Source organism: Cyrtonyx montezumae, unplaced genomic scaffold (assembly GCF_038088225.1).
Source record: "Cyrtonyx montezumae isolate F1298 unplaced genomic scaffold, pur_monq_1.0 scaffold_8, whole genome shotgun sequence".
NCBI lineage: Eukaryota > Metazoa > Chordata > Aves > Galliformes > Odontophoridae > Cyrtonyx > Cyrtonyx montezumae.
This window is the reverse complement of record NW_027072089.1, coordinates 42,646,842-42,664,234: the sequence shown is the minus strand read 5'-3', so window position 1 is coordinate 42,664,234 and position 17,393 is coordinate 42,646,842. Positions and strand designations below refer to the sequence as shown.

The 17,393-nt window shown below is 45.7% G+C and overlaps 1 protein-coding gene across 2 annotated transcripts in view; it reads right to left on the bottom strand.

Moving 5' to 3' along the window:
- KCTD1 (potassium channel tetramerization domain containing 1) overlaps positions 1-17,393 on the bottom strand; it is a 97,279-nt gene that overhangs the window by 54,954 nt on the left and 24,932 nt on the right. Inside the window, exon 1 of one of the 2 annotated variants that reach the window (XM_065752605.1) lies at positions 10,025-12,007. The exons of the other annotated variant lie outside the window; for it this stretch is intronic. Coding sequence (XP_065608677.1) covers positions 10,025-11,914 — 1,890 coding nt within the window. The 5' untranslated portion in view covers positions 11,915-12,007. Of the gene's footprint in view, positions 1-10,024; positions 12,008-17,393 lie in introns of those variants that run through there. 2 annotated transcript variants of the gene reach the window in all.

Here is a 17,393-nt window from a genome sequence, read left to right as displayed (position 1 = left end):
TATTGGCCATTAAGAATAAAAGCAAGCACAATGCAAGTAAGCTGTGTTAACACGGTGCTGACAGTGGATCCCTTCTGGGATACATACCCAAGAACCAGCACTTACTCTGAAACAGAACTCAATAGGCAACCACTTGTTTAAATGCGACAATTTTTAAGTTTAAGGGGAAAAAAAATCTTTAGGTTTCTTTTTCCATAAGAGGAAAGAATACAGCGTACTCAAACTGAGTCACACTCAGATTCTTGTAATTGATTTGGAAGTTGAAGAAAACAAAGATTTTTTCCCCCTCTACTCTACTCCTACATTTTCCTCTAGCATTTCTACTTGAAATAAAGCACACCATTCTTCTTCGCCACTCCCCTGAATCTATCTTTTCCTTGATCAGATCTTGCTTCAGTGCCCTCCACATGTTATCTAGTATTAGGAAGGACAAATTTTGCAACCCTAATTACCTCCTCCAGTCCTAGCCCCAATTCAGAGTCATTACTTCCCACCTTTTGAACCCATCAAATGGACCCAGCAGATGTATGCTGATATAAATAAATGAATCTAGTCCATACCTGATAGGTTACAATGAGGTAGTTGGTGATAGCTTCTCACCTCGCTTTCCTTCTCATCCTTATTCCCTATTTCCATTTTTCCAGCTCTTTCCCTTGCGCCCAAATTCTGCCTCAAGCCCAGTTGGCCCCATTATTTAACCCCATTTGCTTACTTCCAGGTAAGTTGGAGCACTCACCTCTGCTCTCCTCCCCCCTCTCAGATAACAACTATATCACACCATTGCCATTACAGAGAATAAAAACTTTTCAGGTCGTGTGTTTACATTGAAGTGTTTTGTTTTCTATAAACAGTAGGGGAAAAATGAGAATGCTTTAGGTTTCCTCTGCAATACTTATTTAGGTTTCTGGGAGAAAACCCTCAGGGCCTCAGGGAGCCACAGGCGGCCTCGCTGCTGGTGCCCCATGTCCCCAGGGCAGGGCTCCACGGTCACTGCTCAAACAGTGGCACGGAAGGAATTTTTGTTTGCTTTGCTTTCTCCTTTAGCAAGAATGAGGACATGGGTCCTGTGAAATCTAATCTACTACTATATATATATGCAGCACATATTTTGTAGTATGACAGTACTTAAATATATTTATATTACTTATGTTATGTACAAATATGTTTTGTACATATAAGAATGTAAAGTACATATGTTTATATATAAATAAATAGAAATACTGATGTATTAAAAATATACTTCACATACACATAGGTCGCTCTGGAAGTAATGCATCTTATTCATTTTCACAGAAACTACAACAGATACAAAGACCACAATAACACTATTTGATAGAACAAATTCTCAGCTACAGAACACTCTTTTTCAATATAGTCACCACCACTGGTTATGCATTTTCTCCAGCAGTGAACAAGAATCTGCATGCAACGTTCATAAAAATATGTTCTAGAGGAGGTGACTCACTGTCACCACTGCTGAAACACACCACGCACTGCATCGCTGTGCTCACAGCCACTGGTTGATCTCCATAAAAATTCAACTGTGAGCAGGTGCCATTTTTTTCACATGAAGGAGTTCAATGGCACACTTCTGCTTCCTATGCACTTCCATGACAGACACCACTCTGTCGAACTCCCCCTCTGCTGCCATCTGTCACATGGCAACAAAATGTGAAGGAATATTGGCAGTACTACCTCTCTATAACAAAACTAAAGCACAGCCTCCATTCATGTTAAGTGACTGCAGCAGTCACTGCTGTATCATTACCCCACACTGTGGTTGAGCCTGCTATTTATTATTCATGATCCTGAATAGATATATATTAGCAATCCACAAGTGAATATACCACACTGAGGAAAACTGGTTAAAATTTCACTTCTGAGAAATCCTTTTCTATCAACGAACACAGCAAACTTTATAAAAAAAGAAAACAAAGAAAAAATAAAACAAAACAAAACCCAATAAAATATAAACTCATTCAGTTCTCCTCCTCTGAGCCATGCAGATACTCTTGGTCATTCACATAGTAGTGTACTGCTAGTTATGTTCACCAATGCAACGCATTAGCATATAATTCATACATTTAATACAGCCTGAGTCACCATATTTTAACTTGATTCATATTTTAACAACTTTGTACTGGTTAAAATGAGCCATTCTTTAATGCTCTGGGGCATGCACTTCCAGCACTTCCCAATAGCCTACAAGGAAAGGAGCAGCTTCTGTCCAGAAGTACTTTCAGAGGAAACATTTGCATACTAGTACTGTTTAAGCAGTAACAAGAAGACCTGCAATGTTTTCTCTGAAAGCAGCAGATAGATGCAAGTGCACTTCCAAAAACAAGCTTAAAATTAATAATGATAATCATAATAATAAAAGGTAACCTGAAAGGACTTCAAGAGATAGAAACAGAAATCAAGTCGTTTAGGAAGTACATTAAAAGCCCTAAAAGGCAAGGCAGAACCCTGCTCTGTATTCAAGTTGTGTCTGCCTTGTAAAAATCAAACCTCAACTATGTAACATGTACAGCTTTGCAGAGGCAACAGTTTCCTAAGTCGATTTTCCAGACTTCTTTTTTTTTTTTTGACATATAAACCGTGGCTGAAGAATACACATTTTTCAAGTGATCATGCTGGAGAGAAATCTTATTCTCACCATCATCAGTCTGTTCTACACAGACCACACAGCCTTCCACCATTCCCTCTGCCTGCAAGGACGGGTACTTTTCCAGCCCCCATAGTCCGGGTGTTTGCCAATTATTGCATTTTTTTGAGCCACCCATTAACATGCATTTTTAAAGACAAGGTGATCCTTCTGAAAAGCTGCATTTTCAGAGAAAAAGTCAGCAAAATGCATATTTCAACACTAACAAGTTAAAAGGCAACAGAAAATACAGAGATACTAACAGGCTTCTTTACTGAGCAGTTACTTCCCCAAACCCATGTGTTTACAGCATCTCTTTACTTCTTCCCACCAAAATGCACTTTCAAGGATTTGAGTAGAAATTTGAACCAGGTCCATGACACATGTAGGGACAGTTCCATAAGTTGGAAACACAATTACAGGAAAAAGGCAACACATTTCCAAATCAACTTGATAAAAGCCTACAGAAAGTCTCATCTACCATACAGAGCAAACATGGCCTGCATTAATTTCCTAGCTCTCTATTGTGATATCCAAGACAAAGACTAAAGGAACAGTGCACAACTATGTTTTGTGAGTATAAAACAAGAAATCACACTTACAAGGTGGGCATGGGCTTCTCAGCTAGTAATTCAAAATCAGAGCAAGGGGTCCGTACTATGGCATCAGACCTTAGCAGAACCATAGAATCATTAAGACTGGGAAAGCCCACTGAGATCATCTAGTCCATCCATCAGCCCATCCCCACCATGACCATGGCCCTCAGTGCCACATCCACATGATACCTCCAGGGATGGTAACTCCACCACCTTCCCTGGGCAGCCTGTGCCACCGCCTCACCACTGCTTCTTAGGAGAAATTTTTCCCAACATCCAACCTGAACATCCTCTGGCACAACTTGAGACCATTAACTCTCTCCTATTGCTGTTACCTGGATGAAGAAGCTGAACCCCACCCCACCATAACCTCCTTTCAGGCAGTTGTAGTGAGTGATGAGGTCTCCCCTGAGCCTCCTCTTCTCCAGAATGAACAATCCCTGCTCCCTCAGCCACTCTGCATCAGATTTGTGCTCCAGACCCTTCACAGCTTTGTTGCCCTTCTATGGACACGCCCCAGGGCCTTACTGTCTTTCTTGTGGTGAGGAGACCAAAACTGAACACAGTACTCGAGGTGCAGCCTCACCAGTGCTGAGTACAGAGGGACAATCACCTTCCTGCTTCTGCTGACTACTCTCTGCTACCTTTGAAGCATACTAGAAACATAGAGAAAGGAATCAACACTGGCAAAAGCAGTAAATGCATACATATCCATTATATATATACACACGTACACATCTCTACGTATGCGCCCTTAGAAACAACTCAGGGTTTGGCTGAAGGGAACTGAGAAATCACTCATGAAATTTCTTCAGCAGTCCTTAATTTTAAACGCACAAATGGACACACACACACGCACAAAAGAGAAGCTTAAAATACAGTGGTGCTTTAGAGAAGTCATTCATTTATGCACTATGCTTCTGGCAGAGAGATGCAAAAGTAGCAACAGCATACACAGGTGCCAATTTACAGGGGAGCCCAGGAGCTGCAGCCCCCTCATTAGAGCTCCCAAGTGCAACAGTTGCGACTTCACAGCCTCCCACTCCCCATATAAAAAACAGCAGAACTCAAACAAACAACAGCATCACCAGACACCAGTGTGTATGCTTAAGGTGGAGGGACTGAGATGGAGTACTGTGCCAGAATAGAAATGATCTGCCCCAGCTACAGAAGAGTACAGATGCAGGCAGTCAGAAAGCATACCAATTAATGAAGAATTTACTGGAAACGTACAAGCTGCATCTGTGTGCTGCAACTTTATTTCCTAAACTAAAAATGGCACTAAGAGCAGATCAAAGCACTTGTCCTCATTAGGGATTAAGTCCCTAGCAAGTTTGAAGGTTTTCAGATCAACTCACTAAAATTGGCTGAGTGCAAAAGCATGTGAATTTCTAAAAGCCTGGAAGAGCCATTTTTCTACGTGGATAATCCCAAAATAACAGCGAGAACAGAATTCAATCTCATATGTCTTTCAACGTTACTTTCAGATCAAGGTATTGTGAGAAGTTGCAATCCCTTCCCTCCTCCCCCCTTAAATGCCTGAGAGTGGCTTACAAAGCATTCCCTGAAAACGTGATTATATATTTTTACTATCACAACATTAATAAATCTCTTCTACATCAGATAGAACGCAATTGCTAACACTTGTCCCTTGAATCCAAAATATGATAAAAAATTATCTTGCACATACATACTTGGCTTCGTGCCCTTAATGATTTCCTTCAGAAAACAGGGTGCTTTTATTGCTTCAGAAACAGAAAAGCAAAATAATAAGAAAAAAAAAAAAAGGACATCAGGAAAGGGATGAACAGAAGGGCTTCGAAAGTGACTGAAAATCTACAACATAGCTAATTAGGTTCCAGCTTCTAACACAATAGTGGGTGTACCATGGTCTGTTATCAAGTTTATAGCCAAGGGCACAAGACAATACAACCCCACATTCAATTTAATTACAGCCTATGGCTTGTGCAGTAGTGGTGCGTTTCAAAGGGTTTAAGCACTCATTTATTTCTACACCACACATGAAATAAGGCAGCTCGCTGTCACACAGACTCACCAATTAGACCAAACAGTTTCTGATCTCTTGCTCTCTAGCAGGAGAGCAGTGGGCAATGGGAAATCTTTTACAGGATAATCACAGAAGACTTTTTTGTTAGAAAAAAACAACCGCTGCCTTTAAGTTTGTGCAGTTTACCTTTGATGCTCACAGAGGAAGAGTACCGACTTAGTCATTTGGGGCTCTATAGAGTTGCAGAAGTGTCAAAATGCAGCAGTGATTCAATGACGCTGTCTTCCCTCTAATTGTATGTAAAAGGTCGTCTTCATTTGACTTACACAAAATGGATCACCTCCTGCATCCTTCTCACCTAAGGCTGGACTAAGCAAGTTTCTGACTACTTCACATGGTGTAAATAACTAAAAGGAATCTAATTTCTAAAAAGTTAAAAAAAAAAAATTTACATGCTGCTGGAAGAAAACACCGCCTGAATAAGCTACATACATCACACCAATGCAACTAAGATGACACAGCAACTGTAGTTGATTTTAAACTCCAAAATCCCAATTTCTACATGTGTGCGACAAAACACCATTCTCACATCTTCTGAGAAATCCACCCTGGGTCTCCTTCCAGCACACCCTGCCCTTCCCAGCAGTTGTCTCAAGTGGAAGTGAAGCAGGAGTAGCTCCCAGCCTGCACTCCTATGCACACACAGCCCCCAGAGCTTCATCTCTGTTCTGCTTCTCACACACACATCTCCCACCCAATCTCAGTGTGGTTACAAGGAACATAGTTTGGGATATCCTGCCATCTTAAAAACAAAACAACAGAACAGCTCTGTTCAGTGACTGGTCTTCAGAAGAATTCACAGTAACAAACAGCATGGACTGAACACTGAAGAAAGTAATAGCCAAGGTTTTGGAGACTGTTAAGGACATCAGTTTTATGTTTCTCATGCCTACCCATCCCCTGCCTCCCAAGAATTTAAGAGCAGCTTTGATGACCAGCAGCTATAACACATCCTTTCTACAATTAGTGTATATGTATATGTAACTCTACTAGAAGAAAGTCTTTCCTTTGAAGAAATAAATAAAAATCAACCGAGAAACAAACAGACTCAAAGGCAGGTGCAATTTTTAAGTTCTTTTTTATCCTCATTTAAATATCAGCGTTTCTTTTAGAACAGACACAAGCACGCCCTGCAAGCTCTGCTGACCCATTAATGAAAGGGGGTGGCAGGAACTAGACAGTGGTGTAACCAAAACTAACCTCGGAAGGTAAATAAACAGATACACTCTCAGAAGAATTAACAAGGTATTTAGCGGTCATCAGTCTTAATAGCTGCGGTAATTTAAGCCGCTGAGATAGGGATACTGGTCCACCTACTATCCATATAGAAATAAAGCCTTGCCTCCTAACACTGCCTCCCTAAGCATCCCTGACGCTTTCTGATGAGTTCTCCTATTCTACACACTTGGAGAGCTCCTAGTGACGATTCTTGCCAGAGCACTGTAACAGCTTGTGAACAGGAGCCTTTTTTGTATTAGCTTTTGGAAATGTGGGATGTCCTCATACCAAAGATTCTTACCTACTTCTAAGAGAAAAAAAAAAAAAAGGAATAAAGAGAGCTAGACTAACTTATTACTTTGATTTGTTACCATTTGTGATTTCTGTCTAATTATAGTAACACATAGTAACTATCTGCCTTCTTTTGGGAAACATGTAGTCAGAACACCATTTCTGGGTCTGGTCAAAGAAAGCCCTTCAAAGAAAGTGTAAGGCAATGAAAAAATCAAAGAAAACAAACAAAAAAAGCCAGCCCTGGGTTTAAACCAGCAGGAAAAAACACTGAAGGATTCCCCAAAACACCAAATACATGGGCCACACATGGGCCATGCTTGTGACATCCACTGACCATTTGGTCATTTAAGAGATGATAAACTCTCCACAAGCAGTCAGAAACTGAATTATAGACCAACGTGACTGAAGAATTCTGAAGTGACCTGCAACTCCCCTCACCCATTGTGGAAGTCAACCTATTTTCTTAGACCTAGTTATTGGGAATTACTACTGTAGGAAGCTCAGCATGTACCAGGCCTATAAATCTCAACAGCTACCACCACACTGCAGCATCAAAAGCTTAAACTTCAGCTATTGTTCATCTTTCAGTACCATGAGAGATGAACAACAGCCAAATTACATCCCTCTGTCATCAACTTGAGCTGAAACATTGCTGTCAGTGGCAAGAAAATTGCTACACTTCAGACAAAAGCAATGAAAAGCAAGTTGTGCCATGATGGCACAGTGCACTTAAAGCACGCTGCATAACGCAGCTCTCGCGGCTGCAACCTAAGGATCAAGATGATCATTTAAAGCATCTTTTCCAACTCTGGAGGAGGCTCCTGCAAACCACGTGTTAACAACTCATCTTGAGGCTAAAACTAAAGAACACAGCGGCCACGATAGAAAAGAGCAAAAGCAACATCCCTGCTCAGATTCTTAGAAGTTCATACTTAGAGCAAATTCAGCACCTCCAGTTTAGTGCCTTCAATTACTTAACCTTTTCCACACCTCGCTCAAGGTACTGATGCCTTAAGAATGCATACACTTGCACACAGCTAAACCCACTCCAACGCCTGCTCATCGTGCTGCCACTCATTGAACAGGGCGTTACACCACACTGTGGGGCAGCAGTGTGCACCCCCTGGAAGAATAAATGCCAATACGACCAATTTCAAGGAATTGGTGATATTTGTCAACAGTGGAATTTAGCACTGCATGGCTTGATAAGATGCATTCAGCAAAAAGGCCTGGAAAGTCTTTGTTTATGAGGAAGCAACCGTGATAGAGGGATGAGGCATTTCCTGGGGATTAATGACCAGCTGGGAGAGCTGATGGCTGGGAGCAGTGCTGTAGGCCATTAACCCCAGCCAGCCATTAATTTCCCCAGGAAATGGCTCTGGCCCCAACCAGCGTAACTAATATAAAAGGTAGCCAGGGAGAAAAAGTCCAGCACTGACATCTACCCAAAGAAACCTATTCCACAGACAAGATTTTGTCACATCCCAGAGGAAGCACATAAGTTAAAACAAGCTAAAACTGACACAAGAATTGGTGATTCAGGAAAACAAACAAACAAACAAAAAAAAGCATCCCTCTCCTAAAGACTTAAATTAATGAGTTTTGTAGTAAAGGCAAGATTTAGCTACAGAAGTGGCTGGGTAGCTTGTTTAGCTCATTAAATTGTGAATGGAGATGAACATTTCCATATAATTACTTCTGAAGCCCACACTGTCTCGTAGCCTCACTGATTGCTCATTTTCTTCCCTGATGCAGTTAAGAAAACAGCACATAGCTGTGCACGCCACCACCTGTTTGAGATACTTCTCTCTTCCTCCCAGTCACAGAACCATAGAACAACACGAGTCACTGGCCATTAGTGAGAATCACAGCCACAAAAACACAGCTATACAAGAAGAGGATCCCTCCTCACGTGAGCTGGGTGCAGAGTTCAGACAGGTGCAGGCCAGGCTGTAATGCCTTTGGCTTCTACCACCTTGCTTTACAGGTTGAGGGTACATGATGTTCTCTCCATCAGGTCCCTGTCCCTACATGCAAGACGTTCTTGAACACTGGACTATGCTGAGAGTTTCAAAATTACTCTCAAGGTTGTTAAAAACAAGCGAACTAGGAACGCAGGGTTAAAACTCAGCCACAAGCTTTAGCTGATACCTGAAATAATGAGCTAGAACAAAAGCTCTGTCTGCACACAGCCAAGCCTCAGAGCCATTCACAGACACCGGGAGATCAAACCCCACTGACTAGGTCAAAGAACACACCAGAAAGGAGGGGGTATCGGTATTCTAAAGACCAGGCATGCTTATGCAGGCATCCCCGGCCCCTCCCCTAGCCAGCTCTGATGTGGTCAAGGAGCTGCAGGCCCTCGAAGGGTCACTCTGTCCAAAACTGGTATTTCCACTTAGGAGCAGCTCAGGCATGTCAGAGAGCTGTGCACAGTGGGCTGAGACCCGACTGCTGCTATTGGGCGTCGCAGGGGTGAGGGCAGGGAGCAATGAAGTTACGGCCTGAAACATGAGATTGTATGGGGCATGACGAAGGTGCCGAGGTCTTATAGACAATGTTGGAACGACTTCCAATTGAAGCCCAATGTGCTAACTTAGCTCCTGTGACCAAAAACCCAAAGACAGGGCAGCACAGGGGCCAGGCAGCAGCTGGTGGGCACACAGGCAGAACCGGGCCTGGTTCCGCAGCTCAGCCCCACCTCACTGTGCACCGCTGTATATTTCGCCACTATGGCAACTAATGCAACTCAAGTCAATTTGCTTCACAAAAAAAAAAAAAAAAAGGAGGGAAAAAAAAAAGGAGGATCACTGCCAGGAAACAGAGCTATTTTAAATAAACAAATACAAGATGAATGCAATTGCCATATTAACCCTCTTGTTAACTTCTGAAGTTTAAAATTACACCCTCATTACTAGTGTGTAATTGAGTATTCTCCTGGCTGTTTCCTGCATTTGAGGTTATTCAAATAGTTCATTAGCACATCAAGAACACCACACACACTAATGATATCAGATGCCCTTATCTACGACTTTGGCCCGACTTTCAGAACTTGCATCTTCCACAAAAAAGGAAGGGGCAGAAAAAGTAAGGAGGGAAAGAAAGAAAAACAGAGGGGGAAGGGGGGGCAAGCAGCAGGCTGCATGGGACGGGGTCGCCAGCTTGCCTTTTTCTTTTTTTTTTTTTCCTCCTTTTTCCGGTTACCTGTGTGGGGGAAACAAGAGCAGGTGATACTACAGTGGGTGAGGTGGTGCTTCTGTGCCCGTTGGCTTCGGGCAGGAGGTGAGGCAGGGGGTCGTGTTTCACTGAGACCACCACCACGGCAGGCACGGCGGCAGCGTCTGGGGGCTCGGCGGGGCGGCGGCACAGTCTTTTGGGGGAGGCAGAGGGCCCGCAGGCCTCACCACCAGCCGCAGCCCCTGCTGGGAACACCGCCTCGTAGAGGGCCCGCTTGGCTGGGGCTACCGCGGCCACTTCTGCCTTCACCGGCGCGGCATCGCCGTCTTTGGGCAGCACGTACGGGTTGGCAGCAGGTGGCCGGGGCCTCGGCCCACCGTTGAGGGCGGCAGAAGCGTAGCAGGCCCCGCCAGCGGGGTGGTGGAGGAGGTGGTGGTGGTGGTGGTGGGGAGCGGGGTGGTGATGGGGTGGCAGCGGCGGCCCCCCCAGCTTGGTGCCGATGCCGGCGATGCTGTTGAGGGTGGCGATGGAGACGGCGCCGATGCAGTGGTTGGTGTAGGTCTTGGAGAGCTTGGCCGCCTTGGAGAGCATCTGCATGCGTGTGCCCAGCAGGTTCTTGCCAATGGCCTTGTTCTCATACCAGGTGACGTCGCCCTCACTGCAGTGGTCCCGCGGGCGCTGGAAGAAGGCCTTGCACAGGGGGTTGCGCTTGGAGAGGTACTTGACGAAGCTGGCGTAGGGGCAGAACTCAGTGCCAGTCTCGTACATGCGAGGCAGGTTCTCCTCATCACTGCTCTCCGCCCGCTTCTTGCTCCAGGAGGACGAGCGCGACTTGTGGTACGGCCCCAGCGCCTTGAAGTAGACGAACTTGCGTCCGTCCTCATCCACCGCCAGCCCGAACGAGTCCTCCTCCAGCTCCCGCTGGTTCTCCCGGCCCCGCGTGCAGAAGTACATGCAGGTCTCGAACCAGACCTTGTTGAGGAGCCCAAAGGGGCTCTGAGTGCTGAAGACGCTGCAGGTGTAGAGCTTGCGGAGGTCGGCGCGGGTGATGGCCTGCTTCTGCACCACCGGCCCCGCGCCCTGCTCCTCCAGCTTGCGGATGACGGCGGCCAGCGTGAGGTTGGCGGCGCGCAGCTCGGGGTCCTTGGTGAGGTCGAGGGTGCGGCAGTAGGGCGGCTCGTTGAGGTAGCGGTTGAGGGAGCTGCGGATGCTGATGAGGGACGACTTGGAGTAGAGCTGCCCGCTCTTGGAGCGCGCCTCGGCGTAGAAGGAGCGCAGCACCCGGCACAGCGCCCCCTTGTCCATGGTCTCGAAGTCGGGGCTCTGCGCCTTCTCGCTCAGGTACTCGCGGAAGATGCGCACGGCGTAGCGGGTGGCCAGCCGCGTGTTCTCGCTCAGCCGCGCCCGCTCGGGCCGCTGCAGCAGCAGGGCCGCCTCCAGCTCCGCGTCCTCCGCCGCCCCCCCGGGGCCGCCGCCGCCGCCGCTCCCCGGGGCCGTCGCCGCGGCTCCCCCCGGGGCTGCCCCGACGCCGCTGCCGCCGCCGCCGCTGCCACCGCTCGGCGTACGGCCCGGGGCGGGCGGCACGGGCTCGGGCTCCTCCTCGCCGTCCCAGTCCAGACCCATCTCCTCTTCCTCCTCCTCCTCCTCCTCGTCCAGCAGCAGCCCCCCATCGGCTCCGTCCTCCTCCTCCTCCTCCTCCTCCTCCTCCTCCTCGTCCCCCGTTATCTGCACCTCCTGGATCTCATCCTCCTCCTCGCCCTCCTCCTCCTCTCCAGCGCTGCAGTAGCGGTGCGGCCGAGGGGCTCCCCGCCCGCGGCCCGGCGGCCGCTCCCCCGCGCCGTACCCGCCGCCGCCGCCTCCCCCGCCGCCGCCGCCGCTCCACTCTCCGCCGCCGCCGCTGCCAGGCATTCTCGCCATATTGCCGTCTCCCTGCCAGTCCTCGGGCAGGGCGCATGCGCTATATTGGACCGCAGCGCTGGAGCGCTTTTGTGTTTAATGACCTTCAGCTACCGGGAGGCAAAGCCGGGCTCTTAAAGGGGCCGCGCTCCCAGTGGCGGCGGCGGAGAACGGACGGGGCGGGACGGGAGAGGCTGGGAGGGAGCGGAGCTGCGGGGGGTGCGCGCCACGACGCTCACCTCGAGACCGTCCCGTCCAGAGAAGGGGACGGGCGTGGGAAGAGCCGTCGTGCCGGGGCGTGCGCCCGTCCCCCGACGGCTTGTTTTTCACGCTGTCGCCTAACGCTGACTCCAAGTCTCCGAGGGCTCCCAAAGAGGGGGACCCGATGCCGAAAACACTGAGCCGAAAGACCGCTAAACGGCAGGAGCTGAAACGGGATGGTCGTCAAGGTCCCTAGCAAGCCCAAGCCATGCTATGAGTCCATGATTATGTGATGCTATGATGCCGTGTCCCAAACGAGCTGTAATGACCCACCCAAGGAAACACAGAACTGCAGGGCTTGCAGTGCGTGCATTTTCAATTGAGATTTTTTTCTCCTTTACTGTTCCAGTAAATGCTAAAAATGGTATAATTGACATTTAACTCCCAACCTGATTCTGTGTTAACAGCGTGCAAGAGATAAAGCCACTTTTTTGTTGTTGTTTTTTCTCTCCCTTCCCCTTTCTTCTTCCCTTCCCTTCCCCTTTCTACTTCCATTCCCTTCCCTTTTTTCCCTTTTCCCTTTTCCTTTTTTTTCTTTCTTTCCTTCAATCTTTTCCCTTTTTCTCCTTTCCCCTTTTCCCCCTTTTTTTCCCATTCTCTCTTTTCCCCTTCTCCCCTTTCCTCCCCCTTTTTTCTTTTTCCCCTTTCCACCTTATTTTTTTTCTCCAAGAGGTTTTCAGAGCCACATGAGTGCAAAAGGTAATTGAACTTTTTTTTTCTCCTAACTTTAAAAAAGGATGAACACCAGGTTGACAGCTTCTGTACTTGGATGTTCATTTAATCACCATTTCCTGATTACAGGAGGTGAACTGTGTTGACAGTCTTGGAGATGAATATGGAGCCAAGTATAGGAATAGTAAGTATAAAGGACATGAAGAACTTGCAGTGAGGTTGGAGGGGAAAAATATACATGGAACATCCATATTATACACATCAGTTGGAAGCACCTCAACAGCCAGAGGGAATTCAGAGAATCGCAAATGAAGTGTTTAGGGTGCTGCAGGCGACCGTAATTGGGAAGACACCCATACAACATATATACCTGTATAACCTATATGTATTCGTGTGTATGTGTATGTTAATCACATTGGCATGTAAGCTGTCTGTCTCTCTATGTTCACAAAGATAAAATACAGCTTCTTCAGTTGCATTCCTGAAGCTTCAGCTTGTGAGCTATGCCAGGTAATGGAGCTGTGTCTCACAGCTGCCCGAGCCATACAAGGTTGACTGCGGCATACTAACACCACACTTAAACACATCACACCCTCCAAGCCACATATCAAAGTTCTGTCTTGTGGAGAGCCCCGCACAGGCAGAGACTTCCCCTGTGACTCAGGGCTGGAGGCTGGTGCCAACGTTAAGCTCTGTCCATACCGTAAATTTTATTACTGCTGTCAGTGAAGAAGATGTAATTATCCACAGAGCACTAATAATGCACCTGCCCCCACTAGGACTGAAACCCTAGCACCTGATTTTCCTTCCTTTCATATTCTCAAAGATTGATTTATGTGTAACAGAATTAGCATTCCAGGTTAAAAACTGAAACCAAAGGAGCCTTCTCTCTGTGTCAACTGATTCACAACACAGGTAATGCTGTAACCAAATAGTTTCAGGCTTTTCCTCACTTCTTTTTTTCCAGCTCCTCTTCCCTCCCTGCCCCTTGTCTTGCTCCTGGCAAGCACAGAGCCTCGGACAATCAGACCATTGTCTAAAGCTCTCTGCAGCCTCATTCTCCTTCAGATACAGTGCAGGCACTCCTCACATAGTCCAGGACATGGCTATTTGATTGCATCCACCTAAGGCTCTGTGTTCTCAGCAGGTGTTTCATGAAGCTTCACAAGGAACTAAAATGGTACACACCCCATGAGCCAAGGAGGAAAGAAAACCCGACAGATATTTTTGTTCCTTGGGATCCAGGCTAGGCATCTAGAAAACATTTTAAAAAACAGTGCTCAGAACAAGTGTGTTGGTTAGCTTTAAGGCTGACCACACAGCATGGTTTTAAGGAAACAGCTTTTTCTCCATGTTTTTACCGCTAGTTTGAATACAATAGACATGTTCCTAAAGCATGTTAATATATTTTCTAAACACAGGCTGTTTTCCTCATAGAGGCAGGCTATGTAGCAGTTGGTATGAGAAATCCACAACGACACCACAGAACCAGAAGGCAAACAACATTCAGGGCACCTGGAAAATTCACTCAGAGAAAAAGCATGTCCCAGCAGCCCTTCTCCCACTCAGACACACTCTAATTAGAGATAAGTTTTTTTAGCATTTCAGAGCAGTACATGTGATAATTTTGATTGTTTCATCACTTCTCGATAGCAGGAACAGCTGACGTTGACATACTATGTGCTATAATAGATTATAAATCTTATTTTAGTTCTTTTTTTTTTTTTTTAGATTAGCGGTTCCTATCTGGGCAGCAGTGAAGCAGATTTACATAACTCAACAAAGGAAACACCGATTTAGGAAAGCGGAGCCATATCCATCACAACTAAGCTGCTGCTGTCCTTAATGCATTTTAACACACAAAAGCTATTGTACCTATGGGATGGTCCTGTTGTGAAGTGCAGGCGGTAGCAGTACATATCAAAGCCCCTGCTGCTGCCCGCACGCAGTGGAATGAAGGCAGCAGCATCCAGCCTGCCCGCACCTAGCCCCCCACTGCGGGTCGGGAGCACACTGCTCAAGTGTGCTCACAGTTCTACCACAGGTATTTGCTCTCTCTCTCTCTTTTTTTTTTTCCTCTCTTTTACAGAAGCAATATTTTGAGTTGCTGAGGAAAGCTGATTTCCTCATTGCTCTGTTTTCCAAGTAAAATGAAGAAAACCCGACTCATCATCTTTGCAAGGAAGCACACTTGGCAAATTAAATGCCAAGACTTCGTGAATTGCTGTTATTTGCAGCGTCAAGCAGCTGGAGCATTTCTTGCTTATAAACATACAGACGGCTGCGTTGTCAGACAGCCTGAAGAGAGTCAGGTAGAGAATTGCATTGCACTGTGCAGAGGTTTTAAGGGTCTCTTAATTTGCGCGGGGTGCAGGTTGCCAGCAGGCATATTAATGTTCTATTTATCTGTGTTTGTGTTTGTCTTAGCTTCCGTGCTGATGATGGTCCTGGAAACAAATCAGCTGCTCTGTAATGCACAGTGGTGGCTCCAGCAGTCATGTATAAGAACTGCTGACACTGAGCAGCCCACTACGTCGGGGACATGGTATTTATGCTCTGCAGAGAGAAAGGGCTCTTTGTGCCTGGGTAATAATGCAGGTCAGCTTGTAGTCCTCCTCAGCTGGGTCCATAAACTCTACCCTGAGGTGAAGACTTGGAACGAGCAAGGCAGTGACTCAGGAAAGAAACCTCAAAAGAGAGATCCCCGTGAAACCACAAAGCCCCATTTATAGGTGTTGCTGGGCTGTGGAAACACAAGTTTTCGCTCTTAATAGTGTTTTTAGTGCTATGTAATGGAGAATAAATTAATACTCTGTTGGACACGGACTTCTCAAAATCCTGCTTTCCGGTCTTAATCTTCCAATAAAAGTTTGTTTTGAACTTAATGTTGGGGCTGGCAGTCAAACCGGATTGGGTGAAATCTACAAATAACAGTGAGGAAGGAATGGCTGTGTGGCAGCAAAGCTTCTTAAGATTTCTTGAATGATTTTCTTAAAGATTTCCTTGAGAAAGAAAGAAAGAGAAACTCAAAACTCCACAGTGTGTAACAAGCAAATATAAAATGCTGCTTTTCAGACTGAGGAAATGCACTCTCCACCTTGTTTCTGTACTGCAAGGGTTCAGCCTTATCTTGTTTATTCTCTCCATCCCCAGGGAGTAAGACACAGTGCCAGTGTTCTGCAAGGTGGGGCTCATTGCCCCAATCCCATGTGAGGCCAGAGCTGGGGACTCACCCAAACCCACTCACTCACAGCAGGCTTTGCTCAAGGTTGGATCCTCAAGGGACAGGCAGCAGCTGGCCTTTGGCACTGCCTGCAAAAGGGAATCTTCCTCCCACTGCCTGCCGATGGCTTCAGAGCCTCTTTACACCATGAATTCACTGTCAGTATACTTTTGTTTTGACTTAGTGACTGAAATAAACTGATTATTCCCCTTTTCCCCCAGTATTATGTCTGTGTCATAGCGGATTTGGAAATTCCTTTTCAGGTATTTATGTAGCAATAACCTCAGCACCAATGGTCTGTCTACTTGGATTTTCTTCCCTCGATTGAGTTGTCTCAGCCGAGTTGACACAAACCCCTTTAAAGCAACTTTAGAAGTGGCTGAGTTCAGCCAAATCATGCAGAGCATGACACTAGCCTGCCCACAAGTGTCAGAGTCCCATATATGCTGTCCCCTGCCCAGGAACCTACCATCAAAAATCACTGCTTCATTCTTGAGCCCCTCTTTTCATTCTCCCCCATTTTGTTTGATAGGATGTTGGCAAAGCTGTCCTGTGCAATTTTTGCATTATTTTCTTTTAAACCATTATCTAAATGATTTTTGGCTCTACTAATGGAATTCCTCATTCCCTTCTCCGTGTATGAGATGCTAAAGGACTTCTAGTTATTCTGTGAGAATAGGAACCATCTACATAAAGTCTGCATCACAGACCACACTGTCTTGTAAAGCAGCATTTGAGAAGAAAGGAATGTATTAATGGATCATGTGGAAGAAAGGAACAGAAAGTATAGAATATTTATTGCCAACTGCTGCCACATCCTCTCAGTATGTGATTTCAATTGGTATCAAGGAACAAGCTGTAGAAAAGAATAGGTCAGAATTTTACCAGATCAGAAGAACTGGCTGCACACTGGTTTCAATTTGACTGATTTTTATGCATACGTACTTTCGCAAATGAGTGTGTAACTTCAGATAGAAATCTGTGGTAAAATCTTCACTGTATTGCCAGGACTTTCACTTGCGGTTTGAAACCAGTGCCTGCAGCTTAGAAGAGCATAGAAAGTGCAAATTGCAATAGAAAGCTGTACTTAAAGTCATAGTGGGTAAAGCCTATAGAAAAAAAAGTATATTTGTATATATAATATATGTATATTTGTATATATAATATATGTATATTTGTATATATAATATATGTACATTTGTATACATAATATATACATTTAAAAGATTGAAATGATTCTTTTCATGTCACGAGGAAGCAAAGAAAACTTGCAAAGTTTAGTGAAAAAGGCCAGATGCATTTGGGTATACTTCTCTTTTTTTCCCAGTATCAGACAATACTAAA